We start from the raw sequence: 17,776 nt of genomic DNA on the forward strand, positions 1-17,776 counted from the left end.
TAGAAAATGTTCCACCGTTAGCGGTGAGGATTACTATAAGTAGTGCTATGGCTGAAAGTGGGGCTTGGTTTTATTTTTTTTTAAGTGGTGGCCTACTCTTTGTTTGTTCAACAAAGTGACACATTTTTTTACAGGGCAGTAGTTAAAGCAGCATTAAAGTGCCATTGACATCATCCAGTTACTGCACTGACTTGATTATATAACCTCTTTTGTGCGATTTTCATGCTCTGCTCTGTTTGAATGTTTTTACTATGCTGATGGCTGTTTTTCATTTCCTGCTGGGATGACCTTGAATAAAAAAAGAATAAGAATAAAGTAGACATAAGCAATGTAGTCTTGCTGGCATTTGCAGATCTTTTGTTCTGTGTTGAGAAACATAGTAGTTTGGCATTTATGGTATAGGTTATTTCTGCTGGGTAGTAATTAATCTTTAACGGTTAGAAAAAAATTAATGTTTTTCTCGTATTTTGTTCTTTTGAATTTACCAGTGGCAAAGAGATGAGGTTCTGACAGTTCCTACCTTATTAAAACTTCTGAAGAGAGCTAAACAAATGATAAATGCAGTGGTCATTCTGTAACTTAAATTATTATTTTAACCAATTAAATCTAACAAACCTATGAATCTAAAATTTATCTATTAAATTGCTCCCACCTTTTTTTTTTTTTAAAGGAAAAGGAGATTAACTAGTTTGCACTTTTTTCCAGATTCAGTATATGTCATGCAGCTGAAGGAATTGCTATTTTTCTGTTTTGGCACTTCTTGCTCATAAACATTTCAGAACTAGCCTTACAGATAAAGCTGAGTAAGAGTGCATTGTCTTTTGACATATACACTTTTCAGGCTTTTTATTTCTCTCGATATCAGAAAGTTGTAACAACGATAAATCCATCCTTTGAAAGTAGTTTGCATTGTTTCTGCTGATTCTTACCCTTGGTTGGGTAAGCCACCTCCTCCTCTTAATTTGTCAAATGAAAATAATAAAGATTATTTTACTGTACAGTTTACAATCACATATAGATGAAGACTTTTTGCTTTAAACAGTTTTCACTAGGCGTTTTTAAAGTATCTGCCTTTGGGGCAGGGGGTTGGCACAGGGCTTATTCTTTTATGATCCGCAATTAGCATTTGAGAACCTTTCAGTTTTTAAGATTTACTGGAAGAGGGTGGAATCCTTTCAGATGTTTCTATTTTGCTGCTGTGGTGATTTTGCTTATCTCATGAAATATCTCTGAATGTAAGCTAATTTGTGTCCTAAATCAATATTTTACTGTTCAACCCTTTAAATAAGGTAATGAGATACTTATCATCACAGCTAATAAAAAAATCAAGATTTGGTTTCATTGGTAAATGCTTCAATATTTTTCTTTTTAATGAAGATTGATTAAAGAACTCAATAATGTGTCAACATTGTGTTTCAAACATCAGGGTATTATGTGACTATGTTGATTTCATCCACATTGCCTTTTTCTTGTCCAAAGCTAAAAGATATACAAATATTTTCGATTTAAAGTATGAAATCAAATGCTTTCAATATGATAGGCTAGTACAAATGCTTGTCTTCTAAACCTGAGTTTAATTGCATTGTTCTATTTTGCCAATGGTAAATCTGATCCTTTGGCTTTATTCTGTCTTGACAAATACTGGTTTTGGAGAAACTTGGAAGTCCTACTTTTTTTTTGGAAATCCGTTTGTTTGTTTCAGTTTGATTTTCATGTGGTATTTCTCAGTATGAACATATTAATGTGATTTATTACCTATTTTTTAGAGTTAGAATTTTTTAGGGTTAGTACTAACACAAGCAATGAATGCTTGGTTAGATGAGCTACTTGTCCTCCTGATCCTGCGCAGTGAAAACAGTAGCAAATGAATGTAGATGAGGTTCTTAGGGACATGGTTTAGTGCCAGTCTTAGGTTAATGGTTGGACTCAATGATCTCGACAGTCTCTTCCAACCAAAATGATTCTGTGATTTTAAATGAATGTATTATTTAAAATTTGTTCTTTAATCTGAAAAGGATTTTTGCATTGATCTTTATCAAAATCAGGAGGGCTGTGAACGGAAGATGAAATTACACATCATGCCTAAAATTTTCTCTTTGCATAAAGAATTCTGACTTGTTTTGGTGTTGAGTATCCACAACTTGATCTGCAGGCGGCCACCTTCTGAGGTGCTTGACAGGGGTACACGATGATGCCTTGGCCACCCCTCTTTAAATCAGTTGTAGAACTGTTCATTATTTTTCTTAGTTTGACAAAGCAACAGAATCTTTAGAAGTCAAACATATGCAAAAGGAATTTGAATTAAGATTATTGAAGTACACCCAGTCTAGTATTTATAAAAGTAATGAAATCTAAAGCCTTAACTCTTCTCCCTGTATGTTGGTTGTTTTCAATAGTTAAAAACCAAAAGAATAAAGGAAGACCGAACTTCAAGTATGTTTTATAAAAAAGTTATAATTTTAATTTCAGTACATGGTTTATCCTGAGTAAAACCAGTCCTTTCCATAAAAGGGTTTCCTGTATTTTAAACAGTGTGATATAAAACTTCTTTAGTTGAGTTTTCTTGTAAGTGGCTTGATGTTTAAGGTCAATATATTTGAAAGCTGTATTGTTTGCTGGTGTATCGTGTGTGATTTTTATATTTCAAATATTTATTAATGACTTTTGTAGTCATTGCTTTATTTATTTTATAAATACCTCCGAATTAGCTCCATGAATTATCACAGACCAGATGATACAGGGCCAGGAAAATAGTCCCGAGAGTATTTGGTTTACTTGGTATCATCGGCACGTTGTTTTGTTTGTGTTATTCGAGGGAGATGTAATGCTTCACAGTGATGGGCTTAGCTTCTGTGCAAGTCTGTATGGCTGAAGTGTATTTTTACAATATAAATAGTTAAGCTGTGAAGGGCTGCAGGAAGGAGGAAAATGGCAGTTGTTAGTATTTAGGATGTTTTTGTGATTTAACAGAAAGACAAGTTTTAGGGTTTTATGTAAAAGAGACAAATCATTATTGTTGTAATGGCTCTTCCATTTTTAAATATGGAGTTACCTGTGGGTGTGTTTGCAAATGAGAGCTAACACTGTTAGCAAAGTGTTTTGGGAGGTCAGACAGAATTTCTTTGAAGGAAGATGCTTAGGTACAGGACCACAAGCTTAGAGAATTCAATACAAGAAAGCAGCAATAGCATACTCTTCCTTAAAAGTATTCTTATGTTGCCAAGGTATAATTTTAAGAAGTAAATGTTTTCAGTGTGAAACAAACAAGAAAGGAGACAATCTGAGTTAGGAGTTAGGTTTACTAGATTTTTATTTGAAGAACTGAACGCATGACACTTAGGTTTAGATTATTATGCAAAAGTGATTATATTACTCTGAAATCCCATGCCATCATCTTAGGTGTTTGCATTATTTTTATTGGTTGTTCCATTTATTATTTAGAGATTAAGAATGGGAAAAATTACAGTCAGCAACTGGGGTGGACTCTCTCAGTCTACTGATTTAACCTTTTGGTGCACTCCAGCCAGCCGGTGGCAATCAGGCTTGCTGAGCCCTGAAGAGAAATGAATGGGCAGGGAACAGGCTTTGTGAGTAAGAAGTCATGTGGCAGTGTGGTTGGGCAGGATCTACTCTGAAAAAAAGCAGACAAGAAACCTCATCATGCTGATTAGCCACACATTATTTAAGCAACACAAAAATCTCTGAGGATCTGGATTGTAATGGGCTACCAGAGCTATCCTTACTCGTTATTCAGCCTAACACAGGCCTTGCTCCTGCTGTCCACTCTCCGAGGGCATGTTTCCCTGAGCTCCAGTTGCTGTTATGTGTTCTGAGCCCTTCTCCTGTCCCCTGGAATGTGGTCAGTTCTCATAAGCTGGACATGAGGTCTGTACCAGAGGAGAATGAGAATGACATTTCAAGCCTGAGAAATATGTAATCATTTACGGAGACTTTAATTTGCTTTGAAAAAACTGGTGGCTGTCTGATTCTTCCCTTTCTCATTGCCGTTCAGTTAATTATTTCCACTTCTCAGGGATTTATAACTTCAGGCTCGTTTCTAATTTCAAACATCTTCCAGAGTATTTGCAGCCACTCAAAATTTGCCAACATCTGCAAACTTAATGAGTTTATTTTTTTCTTTTTACCAAGCTTGTCTTAAAAATATTTAATAACTTATGGGAGATTTCTGCCCAGTTCTATTGATATAGCATTTCAGTTCAATGACTAGTCTTTGCTTATCCTCTTTTTCCCTATCAGTTGAACACTTGGTTTACAGAAATTTCCTCTAAACTGTACTTCTCTGGTTTGTTTATGTGAATGGCCTGTGTCAAAACCCTTAAACTAATGTGTGCAATGTATACTCTATTTTCTTTATCTACTTGACTTATTATCCTGTTATATAAAGACGTTAAGACAGCTTGACAGAATTTCTTCTTGAGGAATCTACAGTGGTTATGGCTTAACTTCTATCTTCTGTGTACAAGAAATACCTTATGAAGTATAATTATATCAATTTAGAGAAAAAAATAGCTGCATGTTCTTTGAGTAGCATTTGTGATTTGCCTCATTCTTTATTTTGTGGGATTTTGTACTTAAAAATTGCTGAAAAAACTTCAAGTTAACGCTTAAAAATGTTACTTCCTTTGAAGAAAGAGCTCCCCTTTGAAGGAATGTACCAAAATCGCAATCCTACATTTTAGTAAGATTAACATTGTTTTTTCTCCAATTTTAATGTAATTGTAGTACTAACTTGAAACAAAACATATAACTAAGTGTTCTAAATATGTATTTTTGTCATCATAACTTTCTATGAAACATTTTACTTACAAATATCAAATGCACTGGGCTCTGGAGAAAATTTGTGTGCTGTGTTTTTTTACAGCTCTTTTTTAATACCTCTATGCAAAATGAACACAAATGGGTCACGTTTCAAACATGATGTAAGTCTTAACAACTTCATATAGGAAGGGAAATAGAGTGAGGAGCTGGGATAAAATATCACTATCTGCAGCAATAGTAAATAATATAAATGATTTTGATTGGTGTTGCAATCCCTAGTTATCCGTGTGAGTTACTGTGGAATGGATTTGACAAACGCTCATTTTGATGCTGACTCAGAGCACTGGCTCCTTCATTGCATTCATCAAAGTTACATATTTATCAGCTCTGCTTCACTATAGAGAATGAGCTTGCTTTTCATATGGATGAATGTATATTCTTTTTGTTCTAAAAAGACATTCTGCATTCTGTCTATGCCCACTTTGGGTAAAGTTTTATTTTTAATTGTGGAACTTAAACAAACAAACAAACAACAATTTGAGCAGTCCTGTGTTGTTTAGGAGCTAAATATTGCTAGCTGTAATGGTATTTTGAGGCTTTTGAAAAATACTCAGTTTTCCATATTTCATTAATGAATATTGGATTTTTGCACTTTTGATCACTTTAATCAAAATTAAAATGCTTGCTTTAAACACAGTAAACTTTCAGAAAATCTACAAAAAGCTCTCAGTGAAGTGGAATGTCTTGTCCAGTGATGCTCACAGAGGGATCTGCTGTATCTTCTCTCAATGCAGGCTATGACATTCAATGCTTGTTTAGAAAATCTCAGCACCTCAGATTCAGTGGCTTGTAGACAGCATCGCTTTCTCACCAAGGACATGGGTGTTTCATGTGTCGTAAGTGAGCATTTCTTGTGTGTGTGATGAACAAAACATGATGCTGTTTAGCTGCGACTAAAGAAGGTGCTTTTGTAAAGAGCAAATTCACAGTGTGACAATTTGTTTCTCTAAATCTGGAAGTCCTTACTTCAGCTGGGAGTTGAGCAAGGGGTCTGTCTCATGTCTACAGGCAGTTTACACATCTAAATAAGGGATAGCAGTTTGCATCCCTAGTTAATTCCAGTCACTGGTCAAATATTTTGGTGGAGTGTAATGCAAACAAAACCATCTCTAACCCTTTCCTTACAATGAATAGTAGGCCACATTCTAAAACACTTAGGGAGAAAAAGTCCTTCTGAGGCCATTATCCAGAGCTGAACAAGCCCTCATGGGCCAATTCAGGAGGAATGATGTGGAAGTACAGACTTCGCAAAAGACTTGAGGCAACTACACCTGCCATTACCTACAGTCTCAGTCACTGGTGTTCTATGGGATTAGTATGCAGCTGACTTTTTCTCTGCTTTTGTATATTTCCTTTGACTAAGTGCCAAATGCCAGAGAGACTTTTTGATGACATATTACCTGTTAAAATGCATTGCATATTTGTGGTTTTATTAGGACTAGTTTTGGTGCTGAGATTGAAGGTAAGACAAGTTTCTGTCCTACTCTTTGGAAGCAATTGATAAGTGTGTTCTAGGAAGGACAAGTGCAGTAAATGTCTTTCAGATTTCACTTACTTTCTGTTTGCTTCCCTCCTGTTCTCTTGCCAGAGCCTATAATGTCCTGGTGCCCTTGGTCTGCTCTTAGGAAAGAGGCCAGATCTGCTGCCCACCTTCCTTTCCCCTGGTCCCAGTCTTTCCTCACAGTCCCTCTCTCACCTGTGTGACCTCCCAGGAAGCTCTTTCAGTTTGCTAATCAGGCAGAAAATTGTTACTTTTTGTTTGGTTTGGTTTGGGTTTGTTTTGTTTTGGAGCCAGGCAAGGGAAGGAGGTGGGCAGAGATGGTAAAGTCCTACTTCTTTCATCAGGAGAGAGATTTGAGAGTGGCACAGCCACAGTGTTTCCCCACACCTGTGTGCTGCTGCCATCTCCTCCCTGTCCCTGCTTGCTCTGCAGCACCTTGCTTGGGAAATCAGAGTTTCCCTCTCAGGGGACCAGTTCTCATTAAGCTATGGATATAACAGCAAATTGATTATGTTAAAAACATATCAAAAATTAAGACAAAATAAAATTAAATAAGAAAATCAATAGCTTCTTGCAGCTGGATGTACAGTTTTAAATGCAGGCCAACATAAGGCATTTAAGCCCCCTTACCCAAAACACAAGAATGAAGTGGCGTATAAGTCTTGAAAGCCATCTCTTGTTCTCTGAATTTTTTTCTGATCCCAGTTTTTCTGTATCTGTTTCACTGTATTATTTACAAGCAACTTTTAAAATACAAAGACAGTTTAATTTAGTGAAATACAATTCAACATCCAGTTACAAGATGCTTCACTGTGGAAGAGAACATCCTTCATCACCACGTGTCCAACTTAGGCACAACCTTCAGCATTGACTGCTGAGGCTGGGTTTGATCAGTCCTCTGCTTAAACTTGTCAAAGCAGGGTCTGGATTTGTTTTGCTTTCTCCTTTGGTTAAAAGCTGTAGTTTATGGACAGAGACTGGTCATGGTGATCACAAAAGACTCATACTTAGTTCAGTTCTTCAAATGAAAAAATACGTTGATTCATTTTTTTTTTTTTTAATAACATGATTATTTTTCTTTATTCTACAGAGACCTAAGATTTAATAGGATTAAAGAAATCCAGCCTGGAGAGTTTAGACGGCTTAAAAACCTGAACACACTGTAAGTTCTTTATCAACCCTGAGGTGCTTTCCTCTTTTGATTTAATAAGATTCATTTGGTAATGTGCCAGATTTGCTCACTTTTCACAGGTAAGTAGTCTCACACATTTCAGTTTTAACACAGGTGAGAGACTGAGGTTTAGGCACAAAGCAATGAAAGCAAAACCAGGTATGTGTCTATTAGAATAAAAAAGGAAATTATTTAAGTCCTAATGTTCTAGTAGAATTCTTTAATTGGAAATACAAAAAAATACAGACCTTTACTATATGTTTTTTTCCAAATTGTGCAAAATTACTTTGGTGGGATATCACATAATAAAACAGAGTAATGTCAAAGCTGTTCAAAGGCTCAAATGTGCAAATGTGTTGCAGTTACAAAATATTTGACAAACTGTCATGTTTTGAACTGTGCTATTCTAATGTGCTCAACAAGACTGCCAGAAGTTAAATGGTTTCGTTCCTACTGAGCTTCCTTTTACAGATGTCTCTATTAATGTATAGATTTGTGAAGAGAAGTCATTGTTTTCTAAAAGACTTTTACAAACCCATATTACCAATAGTATGTGTATTATTGTTTTAACTTATAAGAGTATGTCCTTTGTCATTCCTTCAAACATCAACTTTTGAACAGATGCGTGTATGTTTCTTTACTACATTAGCAGACATGAGGAGGAATTACAAGGGGCACTTGTTCATACTTTTAAGTGTACATAATTTACAATTGCAAATTTGACTGTTTTCTAGAACACAAGTAGTGTATGAACTGAAATAGAATACGATACCAGTGAGCTTGGGGCTGTTACTATCGATTTATCTTGCATGAACATAACAAAAAATGTATCGAGGCATCTTGTAGTGTATGTTCACACCAGAAGAAATGATGTGACTTTCCCCAAAAAGTATATTGTCCAAATCTGTGCTACCAAGACATTTTTACTAGCTATCCCTACTCCCAGTCACCCAACCTGTGTTGGCAGTTGATCCCCAGTTTCAAATCGCAGTTTCTGTCAGAATCCAGCCTCACGTTTTAACTGTTCAAATCACTGATCCAAGATCCGCAAGTCCAATTAAAGACAAGATTCACTAAGTCTGGATTCCATTCTCTTCATAAAACCATTGCATGACAGATGAGGGCAAATCGGTAAATACAGATAGTTGTGTTCCTGTATGATGTAAAGTGCCCAGTACACACAATACCACCAAGAAACATCTAAGAAAAGTCATTTTAATGCACCTGTTAATGACAAATCTTGGTTAGTCAATTTTATTAATTTCAACCGCCTGTGTAGACTTGGGACGAGGATTATTTTTGCTTCATCTTCATTTCAGATACCCACAAAAAGCCACATAATTCCAGTTTTTAGCTTGGGGTTTTTTTTGTCTAATTATTTTAGTTTTCTCCTGAGTAGTAGTGGCACATCACTTTTTTTTTTTTTTTCTTCTAACAATTACTGCTAGGGCAAAAGCTTTTTTTTTTGTTACTAAATTTTCTGCTACATTTACACCTACTATTATGCTTTTTTTTTTATCTACTGTTCAAGTATGTTAAAATAAACAGCTGTTTATTTCTTTTCACAGGCTTCTAAACAACAATCAAATCAAAAGAATACCTAGTGGGGCATTTGAAGACCTTGAAAATCTGAAATATCTGTAAGTTAAATGAATGCGATTTTTTTGTATCAATATGTAACTGAACTTCTTCAACAGGAAGGTGTTTTAATCTGATTCACTATCTCAGCAGATAAACTGCTTTGAAAAATACGTGAAATGAATTTATGAGGTGGGGACAACTATAGATCTTTGTTTCTAAAAGTAGATGATTTGAGATTTGCCAATATAAGACTGATATCTTTAGGCAGTAGATTTTAAAGGTCTTACTAATTGCTTTTTAGTATATGCAATTTAAAGATAATCTAAAATGGCATATGGTTAGAGGTTTAGGAGATTACTTCTTTAAAGGTTCACTGAGACCATCACACAAATACTATTTAAGTTTATGTTTTGAAAAGTGTTTTAAAAGCAGCTAATCCAGGATTGATGTTTACAGAAACTTGTAGCTTACATAATCTTTTACAATACTCATAAATTGCTCAGTGGATTCAGTATAAAATAGTAAGAGAAAAATCAAGTCAAAGTCAAAATAGAAGAGTACCTGTACAACCATAAGGTCTGTGTCTTCAGGCAACTTGTATACTTTAAGAATATCTCCTCCCATTTTTAACAAACATACCAAATGTATTCATTATCTGAAGAAACAGAAAACATTAAAAATGTTATTTTTATCTGCAAAAAATACTTTAGTTGAATAGTAAGTCGTCACGGATTCTCAGCTCTAGTCTCTTGAGTCCAGCTCGTGTGGTGTCACATAGAAGAGTTTAACTCTACTGTCTTGGAGTATTGATCATTGCTTGAGGGCAGTAAAGAAAAAAATGGTCCCCTTGAGATTTCATTGTTTTGAAAACAATTTAGAAGCTTATTTTTTCCATCTGGTTTTCAAGAATGCTGCCTCAGTATCTCTAAGGATGTTGGAGAAGGGAGGAAAATAAAAATCCCATAAGTCTGTGCAGATGCATTACCTAGTTTTCCCCACTGTGTTTGATTACATTTCATGGTCTCATTTTTATGTGTATTGTTTAAACTCTATTGAACTAGAGGAAAAAGAATACTGAACAGACTATCCCCAATGAATTATTAAAGTCCATGATGATTGTGTTTGTTACAATGTGTGTTTGTATGGTGGATCTGGTAGTGGAGTACGTAAGGTCTACTAATTCAGGATGGCTAAGCTTCCTTCCATAGTCAGCAATTCTGCAGAAATACTACTTGGTTCTTATTAGTTCTTTATTTTGGCATGCTTGTCTTTGGCTAGCTGTAGTAAACCTGAGATAAAACTCATCTATGGACTCCATTCAGTTCAATAGAAGAGTGAAAAGAGATAACTGAACTATGTGTTGTTTGTTTTCATATACATGTAGTGAAGTTTAGATATATCTATATATACACATATAGATATACTGTTGAGAGGAAGATCCTTTCGTTCTTCTTGTTCTCTGGAAAATCTGGATATAAAGTTCATTGTGGTAATGCATTCAACTGCAGAGAGCTCTTCTTTAAAGCCATTATCCCCTATTTTGCAAAAATAAACCTTAAGATCTTTTTACCTATTTCAATGGTGATATAAATGTTCAGCCTTGAACTGTATAGCCTCAACATTATAAAAATACTGGTACTGGTCAGATATTGATACAGAAGACTCAAATGTACCCGATAAATACAGTTCAGCTGTGAAAATGTTAGCCAAGTAAGTACATGCTAAGTATATTCAATGGAACAAAGGAAACTGAATGGACTACTTTTTCCCAATAGAATGAACCAAAGTAGAAATTAGGAGGATGAAAATTGTGTTATTTATTAACAGTCAAAAATATTGTTCAGAATTCAATGTTATATAACCAAATCATATGAAATATTGGAGCCTTTGAATGGCCTGATCCTGTGGATATTTGCAAATCTAACTTGTATTATCCTGTTTTAGAAAATGAGATCATTAGTCCCTGTTGTTGTGTTCTTATGAAAACTGAAGTACTAGATTGCAGGTGGTTCTGAAAATGTATAATTCACTGAGTAATTTTAGAAAACCTCTCATTTCTCAGTGGCTTTGATTTAGTGAAATATAACTATATAGTAACATAACATATATAACTATTAGTAAATGTAATTATATAAATACGTATAAAAATATATTTTTAAAAGTCTGAGAGACAGATGTTAAGGCCCATTTTTGTATCTCTGCTGGAGTTTTCCATCTTCTAAACAAAGGTTTTTCCATCAAGGCCAAAAAAAGTCCTGGGAATTTCAAGTGCTTCTTTGTACTGTTTGTTTCTGAAATCCAAATTAGAGGTCTATCATTTGTATATGTTTTCAGAATTGTTTGTCTTGACAACAAATTTTGACAGAGTAATATTTTCTCCAATTCCTTTGCATTAAAAATATCATTGTAAAAGTTGGAAAGAAATAGATGTAATTACTATTGTTTTGCTATGAAACCAAGAGGATACTTTTTATTTCTCCTTTTCTGCCTGTCTTTCTTATTTCATATATCTTAGTGGCGGTAATAGGGTTCTTTAATAAGGATCAAAAAGGCATTAGTGGCTTGAACCTCATTCATAATATTATTTCTTTCTGCACTTCAGTGATTCCGTATAATGTTTTTTGCCTTACATTCCCTCTCTGCAAAGGATTATAGAAACAGTCTTGTCTGAAATAAACTTTAAAAGTTGTTGTCGTATGAGCAAAATAATTGTTAACTTGTCTGTAATTTGTTGCTCCTGATACAAGGTGTATGTATCCATGATGTATATGGTACACTGAATATATTTAATTGACATCCTGTGAGTTACTGAGTTTACTAACTAGAGGTGGTAGTACAGAAAGATGAGAAAGAAAAGCTTCCCAACTGTGTAATATAGTTGCGGGCACATTTGTGGAAACTTGGTGGGATAATCCTTCCCAATCCCGAAAGTCAACAGTTTATTCTCTGAGACAGAAGATAATTGGGAACTGAAGGAAGAGACACACAGTTTTAACGTGTAGGATATTAGAAGTTTTGGAATCAGCAGTGGAAACAATGAGGTTAAGTTAAAAGGAAAGAATTTAGGGCAGGTATATGGAAAGACATAAAATATAGATAAGTGATTACAAAGAGCTTTCCAGATAAAGAGAACATGCTTGATTTACAGAGCAGTAAACTAGAAGTGAGTGTCAAGAAAGTGAAGGAAATAAAAATGGGGAATGAAAATGACTTTGGCAACAACACTGAGACATGTTCACTTAGTAAGAAACAGAGAGGTGAGGAATCACACATGGCAACAGTGCAATAAGCAAATGATAAATGGAAATTAAGAATGTATTAAATGTATATTTTCTGGAAGTACTAAAAAGTAACATGGGAGATTTGTTTAGCATTTGGCGAATGAAGTAATAATGGCAGAAGATATGCTGTAAGTTGCCAAAGTGCGAAGTTGCTCACCTCACCCTCTAGAAATGGGACTAGGTCACGTTTCCTTCTGTGCCTTCGACCGCCATTGCTGTCACGGTCATGTGACTTTTTCCTTTGAATACCTCCTGTGATTCTGGATCTTATTTCTTTGCAATTCATGTTGCTGATTCCACACGCTGTCTCTTTTATGTCTCTATATACATCTCTTTGCTATATTTATTTGCTTTATTTACTCTACACTGCATGATAATACCACTATTTCGAACATCTTTTTTTCTCCTGTTCCAAACAGACATATCTGGATCTTGCTTTCCTTAAATCACATGACTTGCAATATAGTCCATAAAACCCTAGAATTATCCTCCTAGGGTATCTGTCAAACTTTTAAACATAAACTTATTCTTTTCTAATTTTCCGATAACTGTTTACCTACTTTTTGTTCATTTCCCAAGTGTAGGACCAGTACCTCTGGTTTCTAGCAGCCTTCCTTGCATTTCTGGAAAGAGGGTTGTTTTTTTTTTTTAAACTCTTATAAAAACAGTTAGTAGTAATTGCCAGAAGACACATCTTAATCCATTGTGTATTCATCCTTTCAAAAACTCTAACAGTTCTGTTCTGTAATAAAGCTTTTAGGTAAATCAAATTATAAAGTACTTTGTCCTTAATTATACTTTAAATCAGTTTTCTGCTAATGTAACTGGGATAAATGTTGAGTTGTGTGTTTTGATTTGTTTTAGTGCAGTTTCACTTGTTAGGCACAGTAGCATTTTAGAAAGACATAAGTATTTTCAATGGGCGCTACTTAGTTGTATTTTGTATTCTGTTGTCTCCTTCATTAGGCAAGCATATAATTTTTTATCTTTCTGTTAATATCCTCAAGAAAACATCTACACGACTAAATGGAAATGTGGTTAACCATCTATCACAGGACATACCTTTTTGTACCCTTGGGGTGGCTGAGATTTCTCTGTGGAGGGGGGACAGGATGGACTGAGGTCAGCTGAGTGTCCTGCAGCTTGAGGGTTTTCTGATCAACATGGAAAAACTTGTGGTTTAAAGTTCAATCCCAAATGAGGTCCTACCACAGTGGCTTGGTAAGAGCTTCAAAAGTGGACGTGGAAGGCTACTCCCTTCCCTGCAGTATGGTGGTAAAAGTCTGTAAAACTACAAAGTAATTATCCAGGTCTGCCTCTAACCCACTGTTGTTCTTCACTCTGCCTTACTTTGTCTGCAGAGAGTAAATAAAAGTTGCATCAGTGATTCTGGTAAAACTTTTTTTTTTTTTTTTTCTTTAATTTGATTAATTCAAACTGCTTGAATAAAATTTTTCACATACTCACAAGAGATACTTAACTGACGCTAATTATTAAAAGCATCGTAGCCCATTCAGGTTCACTGGTCTGAGCAGACATACAACACTCAGAGAAATAAGAGGAATTTCTGAACAGCCAAGTGGAGTGTATTAAGAAAGGTAAATAACACTTTGGCTGTTCAGTCTTTGAAATTTTCTAAGGAGTGAGAAGAAATGGTGTATTTGAAACTATCACTGGAAAATAAGATAGAAATCTGATATCACACAGATTAAAATTAAGGAGAGACAAAATTGGAATGACTATGATCCTCAAATGAGTTGGTAAATCTGAGTCAAAACAAATATTTGAATACCCGTGAAATGATGTTTTTTGCAAATAGATTAATTCCACATCCAAAATAAGTGTGATATACACATTCTCTCTATTTTAAATGATTTTAAAAGTTTTTACACTCATTTCACATGACACTGTTTTTTTTTTCAAGTTTAATTTGTTCAGAGTTTTGAGCATTTAAAGAAACTTGCGGATTTTTGCTTATTAGTTATTCTATTATTGGAAGAACTCTGCTTTTCACTCAGATGTCTATATTAATTAAGCACATTTGAGCCTCATATGAGATTCATGTATTGGGTTCTCAGCAAGCAATACACTGTAAAACTAAATTTAGACTCAAAGGAAAATTACTACTTCATATTGTCTCCCAAAGTTATCATGAGGTGAACATCAGATGTCTACCACTTTTTTCCTTATTAGGCCCTATTGTGAAATGTTGCCCTTTTTCAAGTCAATGTGAAAACCACCATGAGTTCCAGCAGAGCCACTATTTAATCTGTTGCATCAAAAGAACTTTGCTATATTTCCAGTAAGTTACTGAAAACTGTAATAATAGAAAAGCCAAACCCACTACTAATAAAATGCCTGCTAATAGTCATTTGTGGTCCGAAGTCTCTTCATCCCTTTTTCATAGAATCCATGCCTGATTAACTGAGTTTCAAACCATTTGTCATTAATTGTTAGAAAGTTCTTACTGTGAAGCTGTTCCTAACCTAACACAAAAAGAGTGGCTGACTTTGAACTCCGACATATTTTTATTTGCTGCCTCCCTGCAGAAACTACAGTAATCAGTAATTTCTGCAACACCCTCTCACTAAAACATCCTTATATGTAAAGCATGATGAACTTTATTACCTACAGTGTTCCATCCTGTTTTATTTTTATTGTGTAGAAATGGTAAGACAGCACAGGTGAACATACTGGTACTCTGCATGTGTTTATTCTATTTATATTATAGAGTATCAACGGGGACCTAATGTCCATATTCTACACAGTGATAAAACAAATATACAATGCTGTTTTATGTATGCAATGCCAATATTCTAACTTGTGTTTTTTTGTAAATTTTCAAAAGGTGACACAGGCAGAGTTATAGAAATTCTTACTACTTGCTCTCCAAGTCCACTAAAAAGACCAATTCTGTCATAGTTTGGATACTTGTTCCAGTATCCACATAAGATATTTTAAAGAAAGTAAGAGGCCAATGGCATCCCCAACGTGTCACTTCTGATGCAATTCTGTCCCATTAAAATGAATTTATTTTGGCTTTTGGCAAGCCCATCAAGAAACTGAGGGGCAAAGAAACAGTAAGTAGAAACAGCGAGCACTGGGAAGCCCAAACCATCCAGGTGACAACCTCAGAGCCTACAATGCCCCAGACTTTTGCCTTTCCTGGCAAATATTTGGGATGAAATCTCAATGACAAAGTATTTTTATGTGTACATGTTTCATTTTTGTTTTGTATATTTTTTCTAATATGTAGTTGAAAAGCTGTCTTCATGTGTCAACTTAATTCTTCTTTTCCACCTTCATGTAGCTCTTGTTTGTGTACTAATATTACTGATTGTTTCTTGTTTCAGCTATTTGTACAAGAATGAAATCCAGTCAATTGACAGGCAAGCATTTAAAGGACTTGCCTCTCTAGAACAACTGTAAGTGCCTTTTCTCTTCTGTGCTGTCATCTCCATGGTTCCCCTGCAGAGGAAAGTGCACGCCTTGCTCCGTACCTCCTGCCTGCATGCTCTGCATGGCTGCACGCCCTGGGTTGTTAGGCAGAGAGCCCCACAATCACTTGCATGTGGAAAACCAAAACCAATCTCTGTGTCAAATTCCTCATGTCCGTGTTTGTCTTTTGTTTGTGATTTGCACTCCCAGTGTCCCTATACATTATTACATAGCTTTGATGAAGTGCTATTGTGCAAAATGTTGAAAACTGATGTGTATTGCTTAGAGAGAGATTCTTATTTCATTTCTGTAGGTTTTATAACATTGCAATTCCTTTGATTGCGGCAGTTGCTTTGTTTTGTAATGGCATAACTAAAGCTGAATTAGTTTCTTGAAGTTCAATCCAGTTTTGTTGTATTTTAAATCAAGAAGAGATTTAAAAATTAAAACCTTACTATTACTGATATGCATTAATCATTGCCCTATACATACGTTTAAAAAGTATGAAAGTTGATTGATTGTAATATAGATGTTTCAGTAAAGTCTTCTAGAAAGATTGATTAAAATCACACTCCTTTTGCTGTATCTTAACTGAAGAATAATGGCTGTTGAAGAAGAATGAAAAATGCAGTCATTACCATGACAAAAACTGCTTGTAGTGATTCAATGAAGTTTAACTATATTTTGTTTTATAATCAGAAAGCATTGCTATGCGTTCATTGTGGTAATGGTTAGAAAAACAGAAAGAGCTATAAATGCGTGACTGTTTCACAGCTTGGCTGCCAAATAATAGCACTAGACCAATGAGTTTTGTAGCACATACATTTTGGGGGTTGAAAATCTTCTAGGACAAACATAGATGTTGAAACTTCTAACAGTTACCAGTGTATTACAAATTTTCTATGACATGTACCAGTTTCCTTGTTACTATAAACCTCTAGTGGATATTAGTGGACACAGTGTGTATCTGAAATAAAAGGACACTTCGTAAGGGTACAAAATGATACAATCTCATTTTAGAGGGCAATGGAACCTTCGGAAGAAAGAGCTTCTACACAAACCAAGAGCAATAATTATAGAACATATATAAATATGTCATTTGTTTCCTTAATGCCTTCCTCTTCCTCTTCTTCCTACTCTAGAAATGATTACTGAAGCATATAAGAATCATAGAATCATTTCGGTTGGAAGAGTCCTCGGGATCATTGAATCCAACCATAACTTAACCTAACCAAACTCTACCACTAAACCATGTCCCTAAGAACCTCATCTAAATGCCTTTAAAACACCTCCAGGGATGGTGACTCCACCATTGACCTGGGCAGCCTGTTCCAGTGCTTCACGACCCTTTCTGTGAAGAATTTTTTCCCAATATCCAATCTGAACCTCCCTTGGCACAACTGGAGGCCATTTCCTCTTGTCTATTACTTGCTACTTGGGAGAACAGACCAACACCCTCCATGCTACAACCTCCTTTCAGGTAGTTGTAGAACACAATAAGGTCTCCCCTCGGCCTACTGTTCTCCAGGCTAAACAGCCCCAGCTCCCTCAACAACTCCTCATCAGACTTGTGTTCCAGACTCCTCACCAGTTTTGTCGTCCTCCTCTGAACTCTCTCTAGTACTTCAATGTTTTTCTTATGATGAGGGGCCCAATACTGAACACAGGATTCAAGGTGTGGCCTCACCAGCACTGGGTACAGTGGCACAATCACTTCTCTAGTTCTGCTGGCCACACTATTCCTGATACAAGCCAGGATGCTGTTGGCCTTTTTGGCCACCTGGGCACACTGCTGGCTCATATTCAGCTGCGTGTTAATCAACACCCCCAGATTCCTCTCTGACAGGCAGCTTTCCAGCCACTCTTCCCTGAGCCTGTAGCGCTGCCTGGGGTTGTTGTGACCCAAGTGCAGAACGCAGCACTTGGCCTTGTTAAACCTCATACAACTGGCCTCAGCCCAACGAT

The 17,776-nt window shown here is 35.6% G+C and overlaps 1 protein-coding gene across 2 annotated transcripts in view; it reads left to right on the forward strand.

The window, feature by feature from the left end:
• The window catches only part of PXDN (peroxidasin), an 86,723-nt gene that overhangs the window by 19,209 nt on the left and 49,738 nt on the right, over positions 1-17,776 (forward strand). Inside the window, exons 2-4 of one of the 2 annotated variants that reach the window (XM_065055986.1) lie at positions 7,431-7,502; positions 9,080-9,151; positions 15,727-15,798. In XM_065055986.1, coding sequence (XP_064912058.1) covers positions 7,431-7,502; positions 9,080-9,151; positions 15,727-15,798 — 216 coding nt within the window. The remainder of the gene's footprint in view (positions 1-7,430; positions 7,503-9,079; positions 9,152-15,726; positions 15,799-17,776) is intronic. The other variant, XM_065055985.1, reaches the window with a different exon arrangement.

This window comes from Columba livia, chromosome 3, assembly GCF_036013475.1.
Source record: "Columba livia isolate bColLiv1 breed racing homer chromosome 3, bColLiv1.pat.W.v2, whole genome shotgun sequence".
NCBI classification, from domain to species: domain Eukaryota; kingdom Metazoa; phylum Chordata; class Aves; order Columbiformes; family Columbidae; genus Columba; species Columba livia.